This window comes from Podarcis raffonei, chromosome 13 (assembly GCF_027172205.1).
Source record: "Podarcis raffonei isolate rPodRaf1 chromosome 13, rPodRaf1.pri, whole genome shotgun sequence".
NCBI lineage: Eukaryota > Metazoa > Chordata > Lepidosauria > Squamata > Lacertidae > Podarcis > Podarcis raffonei.
Window position 1 is genome coordinate 28872203 of NC_070614.1, and position 16926 is coordinate 28889128.

Sequence of the window (16926 nt, forward strand, 5' to 3'; positions counted from 1 at the left end):
TTTGCCCTCGCATTCGCCTCCGGTAAGGTTTTAAAGTACAGAACGGCAGCTTGGACAGTGTCTCGAAGCGGCGGCGTTTCTTAGCGCGGCGTTCAAACTGGGAGCCGGACGTGCCCATCGAGCTGCCTTTCGGGCTCCAGAATCCTATTGCTCGGAGCCCGAACGCCGGCCGGAAAGCGCCGACGCCGTTTCGTCACACGCACCCCGGCTCGTTGGGATTGGGGAGGAGCCTTCTTCCCCCCCTCCCACTACCCTGAGCCGTGTGGTAAAGAGAAGAAGAGGCGGAGCCGGAAATCACCGAGGGCCGCTCCGGAGAGTTCCGAGAGCTTCGAGCGAGCGTCGGGAGGACCCGAGGGCTTCCGGAGAGACGGCGGGCGGAGCTGGAGGGCGTGAGGCGGAAGTTGCCGACAGTCTTCCGGGAAGGGCCGAAGGGGGCTGTCCGTTGCCGTCCGACACACTCACGCACGAACAGAGCCCGCAGTAGGGAAAAGCGGCGGCGCTCTGAGGCGGGGCGGCCCCGGTTTCTTGGCCCCTTCGCTCCTTCCTTCTCTTTCTCTCCTCTCTCTTTTCTCCCCCTCGCTCTTTCTCCTCTCCCTGCCCCGCTCCCTCCCTCTCTCCCCCCCTCCATCCCCGCCCCGGCCGCCCCGTCCCTCGGCCGACCCCGGCGGGCCAGACCAGGCCAGGCCTCGGGAGTCGCTTCCTCCGCCGCCGGCGCCGGCGCCCCCCTCTTCCCTCTTCCCCCCTCTCTCTCCTCCCCCCTCGTCCCTCCCTCCCCTCCCTCTCACCCCCCACAAGACGGGCCAGGCCGGGCCTCGGTAGCCGGGTGGGAGAGGCCCCGGCCGGAAGGGCGAGAGACCAGCCAGCCATCCCTACGCCGCCGCCAGCCAGCCAAGCCAGTCAGGATGATCAAGCTTTTCTCGTTAAAGCAGCAGAAGAAGGAGGAGGAATCGGCCGGCGGCACCAAGGGCTCCAGCAAGAAAGCCTCCGCCGCGCAGCTCCGCATCCAGAAAGGTTGGGGAGGGGGGAAAGGAAGGAAGGAAAAGGGGGGGAAAGTACCTTGTCCTCCCCATCACTCAAACACGCATAATAATAGGCACTCTGGGCTGTAGATCGGTCCTACTACGTGGCCTCTGTGCACACAGCAAGTGAGAATAATGTTTTAAGAGGACGGTGCCCCTCTCTCCTGGGGATATGAGGGGCTTGCAATTTGGGGGGAAAAGAAGAAGAAGCTAAAATAGTTTTATGTACTGCTGATAAAGAGGTGCTCACTTGCTTTATTGGTAGGACAGTATGACTAGCGTTGCAGAACTGGGTGGGCTTTCCAAATGCCTCTTTATCGTTGTTTTTAGAGCATCTGTACCCCCACTGTGCAAACTACGATAAATAGTGAAACTTGGAACTGGAGAGTGCCCACTATTTTAAGTGACTGTGGATGTTGGGGTACATACTCCGGGTTGGAATTCTGAAATTCAAGCCTGAGGAAGTGTTGGATGAGCAGTGCCTTTTTGGCTGATGACGCCAAAGCACTGTTTCATGCCCAAGGTGGTCTCGTGTTTGTTTGAGTCCTGGGGCCCTTGCTCAGACTATATATTTACTTATTTATTACTGCTTTTTCTTCTATCCTGTCTTTCTCCAGGGAACTCAGGGTGGCACCCATTGTGTCTTCACATTTTTACCCCTATGGCAAATCTATGACTTCAAATAGACTTTATAGAGGCCATCTTAAGGGAGCTTAATGGCTGAGCAAGAATTTGAAGCCCCATCTAACAGAGAACTAAGTATATAGTTCTTAAAATAAGCTCTTTCCCCTGTTTTGTCTTAGAGTGAGAAATGAAACAAATCTTCAGGTCCCCTTCCGTGTTTGATTACTCATAGGTAGTTGCCAGCTCTTGTACATGCACACCCGTCACTCTTTTTAATTTTTGCGTACGGTTCCATAGATCTCTATTTCCAACATGCTAGCATGGACTTTTATTCAGATGGAAGCATTTCCTTTTGTTCCTGACTTGTGACCAGGGAGCTGATGGTATGTCTGTGCCCCGTTTTTCTAATTTTTTAAAAAATGAAATGGCACCTCATTTCAGCAAATCACAAAGCTTGCAAGGCCACTGGGAAAAAAGGGATAGGAATATATTTTGTTTTAAAAAGTGGGAGGTTTATTTTGGTTTTGGCCTGATCACCAGTCTCGTGAAGTAGTCTGTCTCTGCAACTGACCACTTCTGCTTTTCCTCCCAGATATTAATGAATTGAATTTGCCGAAAACATGCGAAATAGACTTTTCAGACCAGGATGACCTCCTCAACTTCAAGCTAGTTATCTGCCCTGATGAGGTAAGTGGTAGAGAGAGGAGTCATGTAGCCAGACCACTCTGCTGGGGCTTGCCATTCTATTTGTCACCATAGAAAGGCCTGGTGGGTGTGCCAGGAAACTCCATTGCATAATAGCACAATTCTAAGGTACAGCTAAAGCAGGGAGGAGTCTTGCATCAGTTGACAGGAGATGATATCCACCACCATGAGGTTGACAGAATTCTAAGATCTGGCTGTTTTTCTTTTTATTCTGTCTGTGTAAGAAACCTGTGCAAGGAATCTATTGTTGAACTTTAGATTTCTGTGATTATTTTACTTTTTAAAAATGTTTCTAGTCGGGGCTGTGGTGGCATTTTGAATTGCTTAAGGACTGTGTCTTAAGTGACACCAGTGATCAGGGATGCTCCATCCTTCCCTCCCCCATAGAACTCTCTCATGTTTCCTATTTTTAAATCTATCTTGACCTCTTTCTTACCTATACCTTTTATCCTCATTCCGTACCATGGAGGCTGTAATCTACCTGCCCAGCCTCTGTGCCTGCCAGCTTGTTACTTCTAGGTAAAATAATTGAGATGCTCCTAAAACTTAAAATATCAGGTAAAAAATGCATGCCAAGTAAGTGGGTATTTTATTTTATTTTAATTTCACTTTGACATCTTACAAATTTCGGAGGCACAAGTTAGCTTCCTTGATCCAGAATACAAAAGTCCAACAATATCACATGAAGCTACCCACACTTTAAAAGATCTTTTTCAGAAGCACTGTCCAGGATCCCTAGGCTGTCTAGGATCCAGAAGAGTCTTGGCTGTGGGAATGCTCTCCAGCGGGGGTGATTAACTTATGGTTCTCCAGAGGGTGATGGATTAAAACTTCCATCATTGTGGCCAGGGATGATGGAAGTTGTAGTCTGACAAAAACTGAAAGGCCACAGGTTAACCACCTCTACCCTGTGGGAAGGTTCCTTCTCTGCCCCTTTGCTCCTCATTCTTCGATTTAAAGCCAAGATCTCTAGAATCCTGTTATATCTGCTAATGTTTGCAAGGAATTACTTAAGTTTCTACTGCTTATTTAATTTGCTGTTTGTTACCTTGTTTTTCGTGTCTTGTAGTTGATTGTGTGTTTTGATTGTTTAATTTTTCACATTGAGCAACCTTGGAGACCTGCTAGGTCAAAAAGAAAGGATAAAATGTTTTAATACATCCATATTAGTGCAATATATATTTTATCAGCAAGAGAGGTAAGATTAACCATACCTTAGCATTTTGTAGCGCTTATTCTTTTATCTGCCTTGGCATGCTGTCCCTAAAGAGGAGTTCAGCATGTTTTATACATTTCATATGTGTGTTATTGAAATGATCAAGGTGCATCTTTATTTTCCTGTCCTAGGTCTTTGCTGTACTCAAGTGTACTCAAGTCTCCTGGTTTAGCTAATTCCATGCAACCAGAACTAATTGGCCATATTCCCTTCTATTCCGTAGCATGTTCATATGAGCATTTTTTTCAGGCAGTACTGCTTGCAATTTCAACTACATACACATACTCTGGCTGCAGTTCTCTCTTATCTTGGGCAGTGGTTTATTTGAGCACAGGTGTACTAAACCTTCAGACAGTGGTGTTTTTCTCTACCTGTGTGTTTGGCATTGTAACCCTGCATGTGGCGGGTTAAAGGTTGAGCTGTGAGATGAAAGAAAGAGATTAATTATGTGTAACTGACTTTGGGCCACAGACCATCAAATCTGGCATTTGATTTGCGCAGATTTCAAGTATTGGCTGATATGATAAACTAGGTGCATGGAACATTTTTGGCTTGATTCTTATTTTGAGATGGATGTTGATAGCACTTCATTTCAGGAAACTTCTTTCTGAATGTACCTTTTCCTCATGGTGATACGGCAAACGAACAAGGTCTGGGGTTCCTCAAGAGTGAGTGTCACATAGGCGCACATTCGGTTTTCATGTTTTTGTGAAAATTACAGGAGGAAGCTGCCTTGTGTATATTTACTGTTTCAAAAACTGGGGCCGTGAGTCACCATTCATTGTTGCCTTCCACCATCTGAAGCAAGCACTGAAAGTTGGAGCCCTGCTGGGGTGGCACAATAAGTAGTAATCTGTGATGATTGGTGCTGGCCATTACTGAAAGCCTCAACTAAAAAACCTGAGAATCTTTGTTTGCATTTTCAGACAAAGGGGTTTTTGCAGTCAAGGATACTGATAAGTGTTGGTAGATGGTGGAAAATAGAAGAAAAGCACCTCTGCTAAACACAGTCCTTCTACTATGGTTCAAAGTCTCTCTTCTGATCATCTGTGCACATAAACACATTTTAGCGCATCAGAATTTCCACCCACGCCTGTTTTCCCAACTAGTTTACCATTTTGTTTTCTGGTTTGGGAAAATTAGCTGTACATCCAGAATACTGGGTTTGCAAAAGTGCAGAGATTTATGAAGCGTTAATCACATTGCTGTACACATTCAATTTTGACTGGATGAGGGATTCTAGAGTTGATTAAAATGTTTTATCATTAACCTGCCTTCCCCCACCCAAAAAGGTGAATCTTGTTCTCTTTTATATGGAGCCAAAATTGCTTAAAATGTTTAAATTTTTGCTTTGCAGGGCTTCTATAAAGGTGGGAAATTCGTTTTCAGTTTTAAAGTAAGTAACCTCCCTGTTTTCTCTTGTCCAAGCCCCAGGCTTTTAACGGGGTGGGGTGGTGGAGGTATTCGTTTGGTTGTAGGAGTTTGTCTTGGCACACTATCAAGCTGCCTGCTTTTCACTGCATTTTAGCCACCCTTTTTTACTCGGGCTAGTTATAAGAGGCTATATATTGTGTCAACAGCCATGTAGATGAGTAAAAGTACCAATAATTGGGGCAGGGGGGCCAGGAAAGGAGAGGAAGTAATAGATTGGTTCACTGTGAGGTACAATGTGATTGTGTGCTTCCTTGGGTGTATCCCCAACCCCCAAATCTGACTTTACTTCTGGGAGTACCTGAGCTTTCTTGGGCACACGCAGAACCCTGTGGTTGATTTTATGAACATAGATCCAAGCATGACTGGGAATGGGGTGGGGCAGCAGGACAGGGTTTGTCCTTGTTTTTCTGCCTCAAAGTTGCCTGGTTCAGGGAAAACCACTTGATGGGAAAGAGAGACCTTTTTTAAAATAAATAAACACCCCCAAAAAACAACAACCAACGGAGAATGATTGGAGAGGGATTGAAGGCATGTCCTAAATGGGCTGTTGCCTGATGTAAGACTTCCTACTTAGAGAACCTCAAACTGGGGATGGTCTGTGCTTGAAGACATGGTTGCTGAATGATTTATAAATTGAAGAAGTTGTGCTTCTTTGTGTAGAATAAATTCTGCAGCTACATGCATTGTTTGGAATTTGGGGGCTGCTTTTTTGTTTTTTACTGTTGTTGCTTTTACCAAACTTAAAAATATATTTTTTTAGAGTTTGAAGTGACTTTAGCCAAAGAATGGGCTGGAGTGAGGAGCCCTTGTGGGAATTCTCTTGTTCTGCCTGCTGCCCATCAAATGTTTTGGACTACAGCTTGCATCATCCCTGACCATTGGCCATGCTGTCTGGGGCTGATGGAAGTTGCGATCTGAAAACATAGAAGGGAAAGGCTGCCCTGGTTCTGATCATCTAGTAAACATTGTTTTGTGTTTTCAAACTTCCCTGCCCCTCGAAACATGAGTTTTATAAACCAGATTTTTTAAAAAAATGATCTAGGAAGTTCTTCTCACTTTAAAACATACCTGCTTCCAAATCGGGGTATCTCATAGCACCTAATGTTTAGCCCCATTGGTCTTGAGTTAATCTATCTGGGGTGCACATTCCATTGCTCAGAACCCGGCATCCCTGCAATCTTTGCTTTCATTTAAACTTTCCGTTTCACTTTTAAAAAGCACCTTGTTCTGAGAAGATCAGTGAGCACACAGGCTACTAATGAATCAAAACAAAAGGGTAGCTGAAATGTTTCCTGTACAGTTCTGACCCTCTCTATTTATTTATTTTTTTGTTAGAAGTTTAATTTTTTTTAACCCTGCCTTTGCAGTAAAAAGTGCTCAAGGTGGATCTTCTCTCCATGTCAGGGCCATTTCTGTGAAAGCCCAGCAGCAGCTGGGCTAAATGATGCAAATGAAGAAAAATGTTGGGTGTGTAGCTTGGCAAGGAACCTGGCTTGTTTTGAACTTGGAGGTGAAAGAGGAAAGAAACTCGGTGCTGTTTAGGCCTCTGCACTGTCTTGGCAATTCTTAAAATGTACTTGCCCAATGAGCCAGAGCTGTCAGTAGAAATTAGGAATTCTGATGAGGATGTAGAGGAGTTAGGAAAGGGGCTGCCAGCCATGGTGAAGGATTTTTCTGCTAATTATTCATCTTTCTTGACTAGAGGGGGAAAGTGACAAAAGTATGAAATGTAAACAATTAAAATTAGTTTTAATTATGGCTATTTAAAGACAGCATTAATGGGAAGAACCCTGGAACGTTTCTAAAAATGTAGTGAGGGTGTTCGTAATTGTGTGTGGGCCCCAAGATTTCCCTTGCTTTGTCAGTTGGGCTTGATGCATAAATGTTGGCCGTAATTATATTTTTATCCCACCCTTCAGGGTGTTATGCATGGTTCTTCTTCCTCCCTCACCTGCTGTTTGATTATTGTAACAGCCTTGTGGGATAGGCCTGGCTGGGTGCTGGTTACATGTCATAAGGCACCCATGGAGCTGCTTGGTTGATTGAGGGATTTTTCCTCGGTCTCCCCAATCCATGTCCCAACAACATATTCTCTATATAGCCCATTGGTTCTTAAAGCTTAATCCACAATAAAATCTGTCACCAAGGTGGTGCCTTCTTCTATCAAGCTATCAGATTTGATTTTAAAGCTGTTCCTTTCCTGAAGACATTGGAAGCATTTCTCTCAACCTAATTTAAAACAGACATAGATCCCTGTATCTTGAGAGCATGTTGGGCTTCTTCCCTGTACCTTTTCTGTTGGAGCCTCCCAGTGAGTGTTGGCACTCACAAAGATCTGGATCTCACCGTTTCAGCAACTCAGTCACAGCACTTTCCTTGTTTTTATTTATTTAAAAAGTGTTTATTTATATGATCCTTGAGTCATATTCCCCAGGCAATTGACAAAATAAATATACACAATTACTGTCTGAAAGGCATTCTATAGAAGCACCTGTTTGCTTCTGGAACCAGTTGCACTGCACACATGAATAAGAGATGCCAGAGATTTCTGATAGAAGATGGTGCATTAAGTGCTTCAAGGAATGACTTGATTACAGTCATACCTTGGTTTTCAAACAGCTTAGTTCTCAAACGTTTTGGCTCCTGAACGCCGCAAACCCGCAAGTGAGTGTTCCAGTTGGCGAACTATTTTTGGAAGCCGAACGTCTGACGGGGTTCCCACAGAGCTTCCTGCAGCCCATCAGAAGCTGCACTTTGGTTTCCGAATGTTTTGGAAGTCGAACCGACTTCTGGAACGGATTCTGTTCGACTTCCAAGGTACAATTGTATTTGCATGTCTTTTGGACAAACTGCCTAGAGCAGAGGTTGGGAACCTATCAGCAAATATTGCTGGACTACACTTCCCATTGTTCCTCACCATTGGGCATTTTGGCTAGGTCTGATGGGAGTTGTTGTCTTAACAAGATAAGGAGTCTTGCAGGTTCCACACCCTGTGACCTAGGACAAACAGGTTGCAAAACCTAGAGTGTATGAAGATAGGATACCATGTTAGGAAATTAGTTTGTTGGTATGTGAGAAGTTGATCTGCTAGGTATGGCTTATGTGTGTCCAGGATTTTGTGACTGGTAATCTTAAGGTTTTGCTGTGCATTATGGAATCTCTTATAATGAACCCAAGGAGGCCAACAGCTCTTATTTTTCTTGTATTTCATTTGCAGGTGGGACAAGGGTACCCACATGACCCACCCAAGGTGAAGTGTGAGACCATGGTGTATCATCCCAACATAGACCTAGAAGGCAATGTCTGCCTAAATATCCTCAGGTACAGAGGCTGCTCTGCTGTCCTAAGCCCTATATTCCATTCACTTCTATATATTGCTTTTCTGTAGCTGTCGGTGAACTTCTCTAAAATTATAATGTAACCATGTATGCCAAGCATCATGACGTCGCTTTGTCTCCCTGTTGATTACCCTAACTTATTTTTAAATTGGATGTGAAAACATTATTTTCATTCTGGGTCATCATTAACATTCCCTGCTTTTGCCTTCATAATAATAATAACCAGTTGATTTGCTGGACTTTGATAGAACTGCATTGATGTGAACAAATAAATGAGAACCAAGGAGAGTAAAAGTTCGGAACCAGCTTGACAGTACTGAGGCCTGTTCTTGGGCTATTTTTTATGGAGTTTAAGAATTTTATTCAAATGTGTTTCAGTAATAGAGTTCTACTATATGTCCCTTCAAGCATTAAGATTTTAAACATAATGTCCTGGTTCTTAGGGAAATTGCTTCTTTAACCCGTTTGGTGCAGTGTCACACAGTGATCTTATTATTTATGACATTTGTTGTTGCCTTATACAAAAAGCATCTCAATATGACTTGACTTAAGATTAAAAAATAAATAAATAAATAAATCAATCCTGAATCCTACCCTACATTTCAGTCTGCTGTTACTACTCCTTTTGGGAGGTTTTCCTTTCCGTACACTCACTTTTTTCTCTCTCTCACACAGAGAGGACTGGAAGCCTGTACTAACAATAAACTCTATAATTTATGGCCTGCAGTATCTCTTCTTGGTGAGTATATGTGAAGTTGAAAGTAGAAAACGCAGAAAGAAACATCTCTTTCCTCACTTGGGCCTGAGCAGAAAGTGTGGGTGTAAGGAATGGGAGACACACAGCACAGAAGGTAGAAGAAATGCAGCACTGGCTTGATGATTCTGTGGGTGTTAGTGTGAGACAGGGTGTGCATAAGGTAAAGGCAGTTTTGGCTTTATATAGTTGTGCTTGGGTAGGATGTGTGTATTGTGCTGTCTTGTCAGCCTTCAAGAATAGCTTGAGATGGGGATTTGCCTTTGCACAGCAGTGTACTTGACAGTTTTGGCAAAGAAGCGTTATGAGGCCTTGCTCTGACAGCCTCTGGTCCAGGGTAGCTTGACGTAAACCAGTGTTCTTCATCCTTGTGTCACCACATGCCAGTGGACTGCAGCTCCCATATTCCCCAACCATTTTCGCCAATGACGAAAAATAAGAGTTGTAGTCCAATAACATCTGGGAACCCATGGTTGAAGGGCACTGACTGAAATCTTGTTTTAGCTTCCTAATACATTTATTTCCTAAACAGTTATGCATATTAATATGTGGTTGTAACAGTGAAAACATACCTGTTTGTAATAAGATGAAGCCCCAGGAGCATAATCTGGAAACCTCTCGTCATCCACCCCCTGATGCATTTTCCACTACAAAATCTATTAGTGCAGTCTTGTGCATGTTTACTAAAATGCAAGTCTTGCTATGTTAATGGGGTTTTCTCCTAGGTAAGTATACACAGAATTTCAGTCTCTCCTTAAATCAGGGACAGTTCGTAAAATTAAGTAGTTTTGTTTAGCTTTCTGCACATGTGTAAGGACACACAAATTACTTCCCTGGTGACCAAGTACCACCAACTTTCCGTATGCAGTGGGTGGTAGTTACTGGGCAGAAAGTCTATAAATACTCACCATGCATACAATAAATACACTCCAGGAGCCATGAGCCCTGTAATGCTGGTCTGCAACGTACCCACATTTTTTGCTCTTGGATTATAATTTTACATAGAAAATTAAGCTTTAATTCATTGCTTTTAATCAGGGATCCAGCTTTAAAAGACCTGTTTGTATTACATCAATATTCTATTGTATTCTGAAAAACCAGGTTATTTTAAGGGGTGCTTAATATAACTCTTTAAAAACTCTGATTTAAAAGTTTTTTGCCGTTTTAAGGCATTTAAATCATTCTTTAATACAGCCTGATTTGCGTGGATTTGCAATACAGCTGGTGCTGCTGTTCCTCTGGGTTGTGTCTCTCAACCCTTCTGACAACTTTAGATCTTGTTGTCATGGCCCCTCCTAGCATAGTTGTCAGAAAGCGAAATGATATACCATAATGTCTCATAACTCCCAGCCCAGACTGGCCATGCTTTTTGGTCTATTCTGTGCTTTTGGAGCTGAATTGGAGAATGGTGATCATTTTTTTCTCAAATAGGCTTGGAGCTTCTTTGCTTCAGGGAATGGGGAAGCTGAAACTGACCCAGTTATTTGGTTACAACTCTCATTGGCAGGGTGAGAGGCAGAGGAACATTTGAGGTCATGTGCCCTGGTAGTTCTAAAAGCCTTGGTTGACCTTGTGTCCAAAGAGTGTAGAGGAAGAGGGTGTAGCACACTGTCTCCTAGGAGACAGATTCATGTTGAGAGGCTGGCATCTCTCAGGTGGTGTGGGCTGTTTCTAGGCAAATTCAAGCCTCTCCTGGAAACCATCCCTGCTAGTGCTTTCATGAGGTCAGGAGGCAAAGTGCCAACGTAATGGGGAACACAGCGTGTGGCTATACATCAGTTCCTACATTTGTGATCATTGCTGAGGTTGCTAGAGGTTATTATGCTATTTCTGTAGGCTTGCTGATGTATCCCCCCCCCAAAGTTCCTTGCATGAAGCCTTTCAGAGGCTTCTGTGGACTTACTTTGCCCCACTCCTTTTGTATTTCCCTCCCTGCTAAGTGCAAGAGGTGATGCTGGAAGGCGATGCTACATTAGGATAGCCTCAAATGGGGGAAGGAAAAGGAGGAGGCTTGCTATAATAACAAGAGAACCTCAGCCCCTGGAGCAATGCAAACCCAGAGGTTGGAAGCCTCTTCTCATCACTGAAACTGAAGGCCACTGCATGTGATTCACTAGAGACAGAACCCGGGGGACTGTTTGTGCAGTTGGTGGGATCAAGTTGTAAATGGTGGCATGGGAAGGGCTTTTGCCACTTGATTATGCTGAGTTCTCTCTCTCTTTTTTAAATATATTTATTGAAATTTTCAACTTTAATACATTAAAAATAATCAAAAAAGGAAAAACAAAAAGGTTTAAAAACACATAAAGTTCACAATCCTTATTTTTCTATAACATATTTCCCTGACTTCCCCACACCTCCCCTTCTTATGTTCCAATTCAAAATGTTAGTTCAGCAAGTTCTTATCCCCAATTTTAACCTTTTCCTATTTAGTTCATTTTAAAAAAGCAATTTTGCCTTATCCAAACTTAAACACAATACTTATGCATCAATACTCGTTCTTAAAACATTTTTCTTAACGTCGACCCAATTTCCCTTCCACGAATTCCCCAATTTTCATACAAATAACAAAATAAAATAAAAATAAAACAGATTGTAATTATACTCCCTTTGGATTCCCAAACTCCACCCCCCCTTTCCCGGTTTCAATCCCCAACAAATGTCCATCAGTCTTAGTCTACTATCAGCCTGGAGATCTCACGTCCGAGGCTCTTAATTCTCTCTCAATTCCTCTCTGCCGGTTTTTTTTATAGTCCTTAATAGTAAACACCAGATCTCGGAGAAGCTCTGGCCCAACGGGATCCATGTTTCTTCCAGCCAGACCTCCATACTTAAAAGTGGAGCCCGAATCATGTTTCTTATTCCTTTCAAGTCCAAATGTCCCCAAAGCTCCAACTTCCACCTTAAGCAAATTTGTAATCCTTGGGTCTTCAGATCTCCACATGAGGAGATCTCTCCATTCTTCAATCTCCAATTCAAGCCAGATTTTCGACATCAAGTTCTTATTTTCCTTTGTAGCCATCATGTCAGGCCTCTGGCTCTCCTTTATCATCTGCAAAGTTACAGCTCCTCCTTCCTTTTCCTCAGGAACAACATATATCTCCTTCTCCACACTCTCAAAGCTCTCAAGTTTCTCTTTTTGTCCAGCTGCATGGGCTTCCTGAGTCAAATCCTTATCAAATTCAGTGATGTTATTTACTGTTAAGTTCAGAGTTGCAACATTTGTAGCCAAAACATCAATTTGGCCTTGTAACTTTCCCAAGAGAACAAAAACTTTGTCCAACCCAGCCTGAATTTTCCCTCCTCCAGCCATTCTTGTAATGTCCCAAATCCCCCTCTAGAGGGATTTTGGTAACTTAATATTCCTTCCAATTCAAATCCAAAAATCAAGTTAGTTTGTAACAGTTCTTCCTTGTTTTCAACAAATTGTAACCAAATTGTAACAAATATAGCCAGCAGAAACAACAGAAACAAAGTTCTCTTTTCCCGTCTTGACAGCTAAATTTGACAGCTGTCAAACTCTTCAATACCTCATCAGCAGGCTCTCTTGCGGAGCACTCCCGGGTCCGGGGGGGGGTGGCACTTCAGCTCCCAAGATTAGCTCTTTATCCTCCAGTAAGATTACTTATATTGCCAAATCGTGAAATTAATGTCTTTTACCAAGTAAAAAAGAAAGGGTTCTCTCGACCTTAGTTAGCAGGTCCTTGCTTTAAATTATTTACAAGATGGGGAGACGGACTTCCTGTTTGCGCCTTCCCCGATCGTGCCTAATTCAAAATAATAATAATAAAAAAATTTCTTTCCAATTTCCGTACTACTCACGGGTTGTTGCTTTAAACTCCAATTGTTCACAAAAAGAAGTCAGCGCTCTCCGACCATGGCAATGCGGCTTCACTCCGCAGGAGAAGCAGTCGACTCTCAGCACCGCGCCGCTCACCCCGTCCCCCGCTCCGAAGCCTTTAAAAAGGCTCCTTCACAGGTCGGGGGGGTGCAAATGGTGCCCGCCGAGTCACCAGGTTCACAGGCTTCACCACCTGTGATTTTTGAGGGTCCCCGCGTCAAGACCCAATCCTGCGGAGCCGATTCCCTCCGGAGCTCGGAGGGAACCCGCCATTAGCCGATGGTGCTAACCCGGAAGTCTGTTGATTATGCTGAGTTCTCTATAGGCTGCTATAGCTGTTGCTGTATATTTTCTAGCTGCTTATCCAAGGCATGGTTTTAGGGAATGCCTTCATTTTCCTTTGTATTGGAGGGAAATTGCTTGAGGAAATGCAATCCTTCAGGAGAAGTTGGGCATCAGCCACACTGATGAAAATGGTGTGCAGATGATGTTAATAAGATATCAAATAGGGTTTGACTTGCTGTAGAGCATGTAGTGAAACCCTGCTATTAAACTTGTATGTTTTTTCTCTGTAGGTGGGCCTACTCTTGGGTCTGGGTTGATCTGCCAACCAGTTGATCTTCTTGCCCCTCAATGCAGGAGTTGAATGCTACCTTTTTAGCTAGTTCTAGTTCTGTGGGAATAATTATTCTAAAAGCGGCGATGCCCCCAGTTTTTGTTTTAGCCCACCAATCTTAAATGTGCCTTAGCTTCAATGTTTATCTTTCACTTCTCCAACTGTCTTCCCCAAAGCCCCTCTTGTTATTCCTAGAACAGGCAAGGGGAATCTCCAGCCTCTGTGCTGGACTAGGTGCTCCAGGGTCCCTAATTCCACTTCAGAGATTGCTTTTCCTCAGCCATATCCATCTGAAGTTGAGTGGCATTAACTGTTGGGTAGCTAAAGCTTGTCTGCAAAGGAACAACCAGAAGCCTTCGATTGCTCTCCTGCTTTTCTCCATTGCCAGCATGGCTTGTGCTTGGTGCCTTTTGAATTCAGCACTGAAAGTTAGCTCTGCTGAGATAAGCTCCATTTGAGAGCTCCCAGTAGGAGTTCCTGAGTGGAGCTGATCACTGCCAAGAGTGGGACTTTAATTCAGCTCTGAATTTAAACACTGCCAAATGCAAGTTCATCTGACAACAAACAATTGGGAGCGCATGGCTTAGAGCACACTCCCTGTTGTTTCTTTGCAGTGGGACTTGGGTGCGGTTCAGATTCAGTGTTCAAGTGCAAGCCCTGCTTCTTCCTGGCAAACACTGGTCCGCCTGATGTCATTTGACTGGTGATTGACAGCTGGATGGACTTGCCCACCCCTTAAAAGTGGCCCATGTAGAGATGGCTGCTTTTCCCACCCGTTAAAAGTGGCCCATGTAAGGATGGCTGCTTTTGGATTCACCCTGCCTGCTCAAAGAGATTCTCCACCCCTGCTCTAGAACATCAGCTATTCACCTTGGACCATGAATAAGGCATCTGCGCTCCAGTATGGAGATGGGGATTTGTGATGGGGGGGGGGGGAGTCGAGTGAGCCCCAGGCAGCTCTGTGAACAGGTAACAGAACAGGAATGCAGGTTGGCATTTAATCTTGCATCTGACGAAGTGGACTGCTCCATGAAAGCTTGTGCCATAACAAGTCCTTGTCTTTGAAGGTGCTGCAAATCTCTTTGGCATTTAATAATAGAGCTTTTCCTCCCTCCTCGCAGGAGCCAAACCCTGAAGACCCCCTGAACAAAGAGGCTGCTGAAGTCCTCCAGAACAACAGACGCCTGTTTGAGCAGAACGTCCAGCGCTCCATGCGGGGCGGCTACATTGGCTCCACCTACTTTGAACGCTGCCTCAAATAGAACTGACCGGCTCCGGGCACAAACCTGCCCTCCCCATGCCCCTTCATCTCCCTTCCAGCTCTCCTAAGGGACTCTGCCAACACCGCTGCCTTCAGCCACCAAGGGGGGCACAGGAGTCAGAAATTGGCAGGAGGCCCCCTCCATCCTCCTTTCCCCGCTTCCTCGCCCCACCTGCTCGCCTTCCTCCCCCCCCACTGCCATCCTGGGGCCCCAGCAGCTGCCGCCTCACTAAACCCTCGTACCTTCTCGCCACTCTCCCTGTGTGCTGCTGCGGGGCGAGGGGTGAGGTTACTGCTGCTTCTCTGCCATGCCCCACCGCATTGGGGTAGCCACCTGCCCCATGGGGCTGGGTGTGCGGGACCCCATGATGGTGCCTGTTTGCCTTTCTGGGGGCTGTGGTTTTGCTGCTAAGAACAGAAGGCTCCCTCTGTGCTCTGGTACCCCTGCCTGCAGTGTGGTATAACTGCACTGCATGATCCGCAGGCCATTTGCCTCTCCTTTCCTCCTCCCTTGCTGGGCACCACGGCTTCCGAGCGTAACTATTTATTACACAGGGGAGGCTCTCGAGGGCTGGGTGAGTCTGGGAGGCTGAGAGGGGGTGTTGAGCCATCTCCATCCTGCCCCAGGTGCCGTGGCTCTGGGGAGGCTGGGTCAGGCCTGGAATATTCCTTTTAGAATCAACTCACTTGTGTGTCTGGTTTTTAAGGAAAAATAAAAAAACCACAACCAAAACAACCAGTGCTAATAATAATAGTAGTAGTAGTAAAAATATAATGGGGGGCAGTGCTGTCTCCCAACTGTGTCCACCAGGGCCTGCCCAGCAACGAACACTCTCTGCCTCTCCAGTGACTCCTGCGAGCCCCTGGCCAAAATAAAGCCACTGTACTTCTAGTGTGTCGGGTTATTAAAGGGGAATGTTAGCGCACTCAATTGGCCCCTTGCCTCTCTCTTGTGTTCTGCTTCCTTCTGCCCTGGTGAGCGGGAGGGGAAAGTGAAGTCCAGTGTCCATAGGAACGCCTTGCATAGGATGCAGTTTTCTTCAGCCCCCCATGTGCCATCTGCTGAGACAAGCAGATCCTGTGTGCTTCTTCCATTGTTGGAAACCGGAGATGATCCATGGAATGAAGGGGGGGGGAAGAGTTGGATGTGTGTACTGAAGAGGGGCTAAAGAAACAATACCTTTTGCAAAAAACTTCACCTCCCCACCTTACTTTATTCCTTTGAAGACTTGGTTCAGTTCTGCTTTAGGACACCTTCAAAAATTATAAGCAAATCAATGAGTGAGATTCTGGGCGATGCCTAATTGTGTCAGTCTGCTCAGGCAACAGCCATTCTGTCAGCAAGAGCCTTGCTCTTGGCATAGCGCAACAGCCAAATCCAAATGTCCCATGAAAGATGTGTGATTCCTAGTGCAAACACTTCTACTCTGACAGTTAAGCTTTGTGTGGTACATATTGCACTGCTGCTTGCAGAACATCAGTGCTCAAAGCTCTTTGCATTGGATCTGGCCCTCAGTTGTTGCATGATACACAGCTAAGAAGTGTGTGTACGCTTTGCATTTGTCTACGTAGAGCGTTGTGACCACAATTCTTTGCATATTTACACAGAAGCAAGTTTTGTATTGAGTGGGGCTTATTACATACTTAAAACTACTTTGCTGTTAACCATTTTGCACAGTGACCATAATGTTCTCCCTACTTCCCATTTTACAGATACAAACACTTTCCCAAGTATAGTCTGGGGATGAGTGTCGTGAATTCTGATTTGATTTTGCTATGAGAATTTCAGCTCAGCTGCTTTGGTGCAGCTATGCAAAGTTCAGTTGCAATGTAACTACTCTTCTTGGTGCTGGTTTCAGTGAAAGATTATGAAGGAATCTGCATGTAAAAAGGAGTTCTGCTCATATTTTCTGTAGAGATTCCTGGAGTAGTTATTCTGAATTCTTGGGTGCTGTTTCCTGTACTGGGATACTTTTCGCTTGAACCACTCCTGTTGAAGTGTGGCTGGTATGCTTGGGACATTTTAGCAGGAACGTGCTATGGCGTATACAACCAAAGATAAAAACGTTTGGCAGTCTTAGGTTGATTCATTCAGAAATTGAGGACGTGAGAATTTTA

The 16926-nt window shown here is 44.7% G+C and overlaps 1 protein-coding gene across 1 annotated transcript; it reads left to right on the forward strand.

Moving 5' to 3' along the window:
* Positions 1-394: 394 nt before the first annotated feature.
* UBE2M (ubiquitin conjugating enzyme E2 M) lies at positions 395-15739 on the forward strand. The gene is made up of 6 exons (XM_053360922.1): positions 395-1011; positions 2236-2330; positions 4922-4960; positions 8216-8319; positions 9012-9075; positions 14669-15739. Exons 1-6 carry the CDS (start codon positions 903-905, stop codon positions 14807-14809), a joined length of 552 nt encoding a protein of 183 aa, XP_053216897.1. The 5' UTR covers positions 395-902; the 3' UTR covers positions 14810-15739.
* Positions 15740-16926: the final 1187 nt, after the last annotated feature.

Coding starts and splice junctions, on each gene's coding strand:
- UBE2M (XM_053360922.1), top strand. CDS start 903: ATGATCAAGCTTTTCTCGTTAAAGCAGCAGAAGAAGGAGGAGGAATCG. Junction 1,012..2,235: donor GCAGCTCCGCATCCAGAAAG/GTTGGGGAGGGG, acceptor TTTTCCTCCCAG/ATATTAATGAATTGAATTTG. Junction 2,331..4,921: donor TAGTTATCTGCCCTGATGAG/GTAAGTGGTAGA, acceptor TTTGCTTTGCAG/GGCTTCTATAAAGGTGGGAA.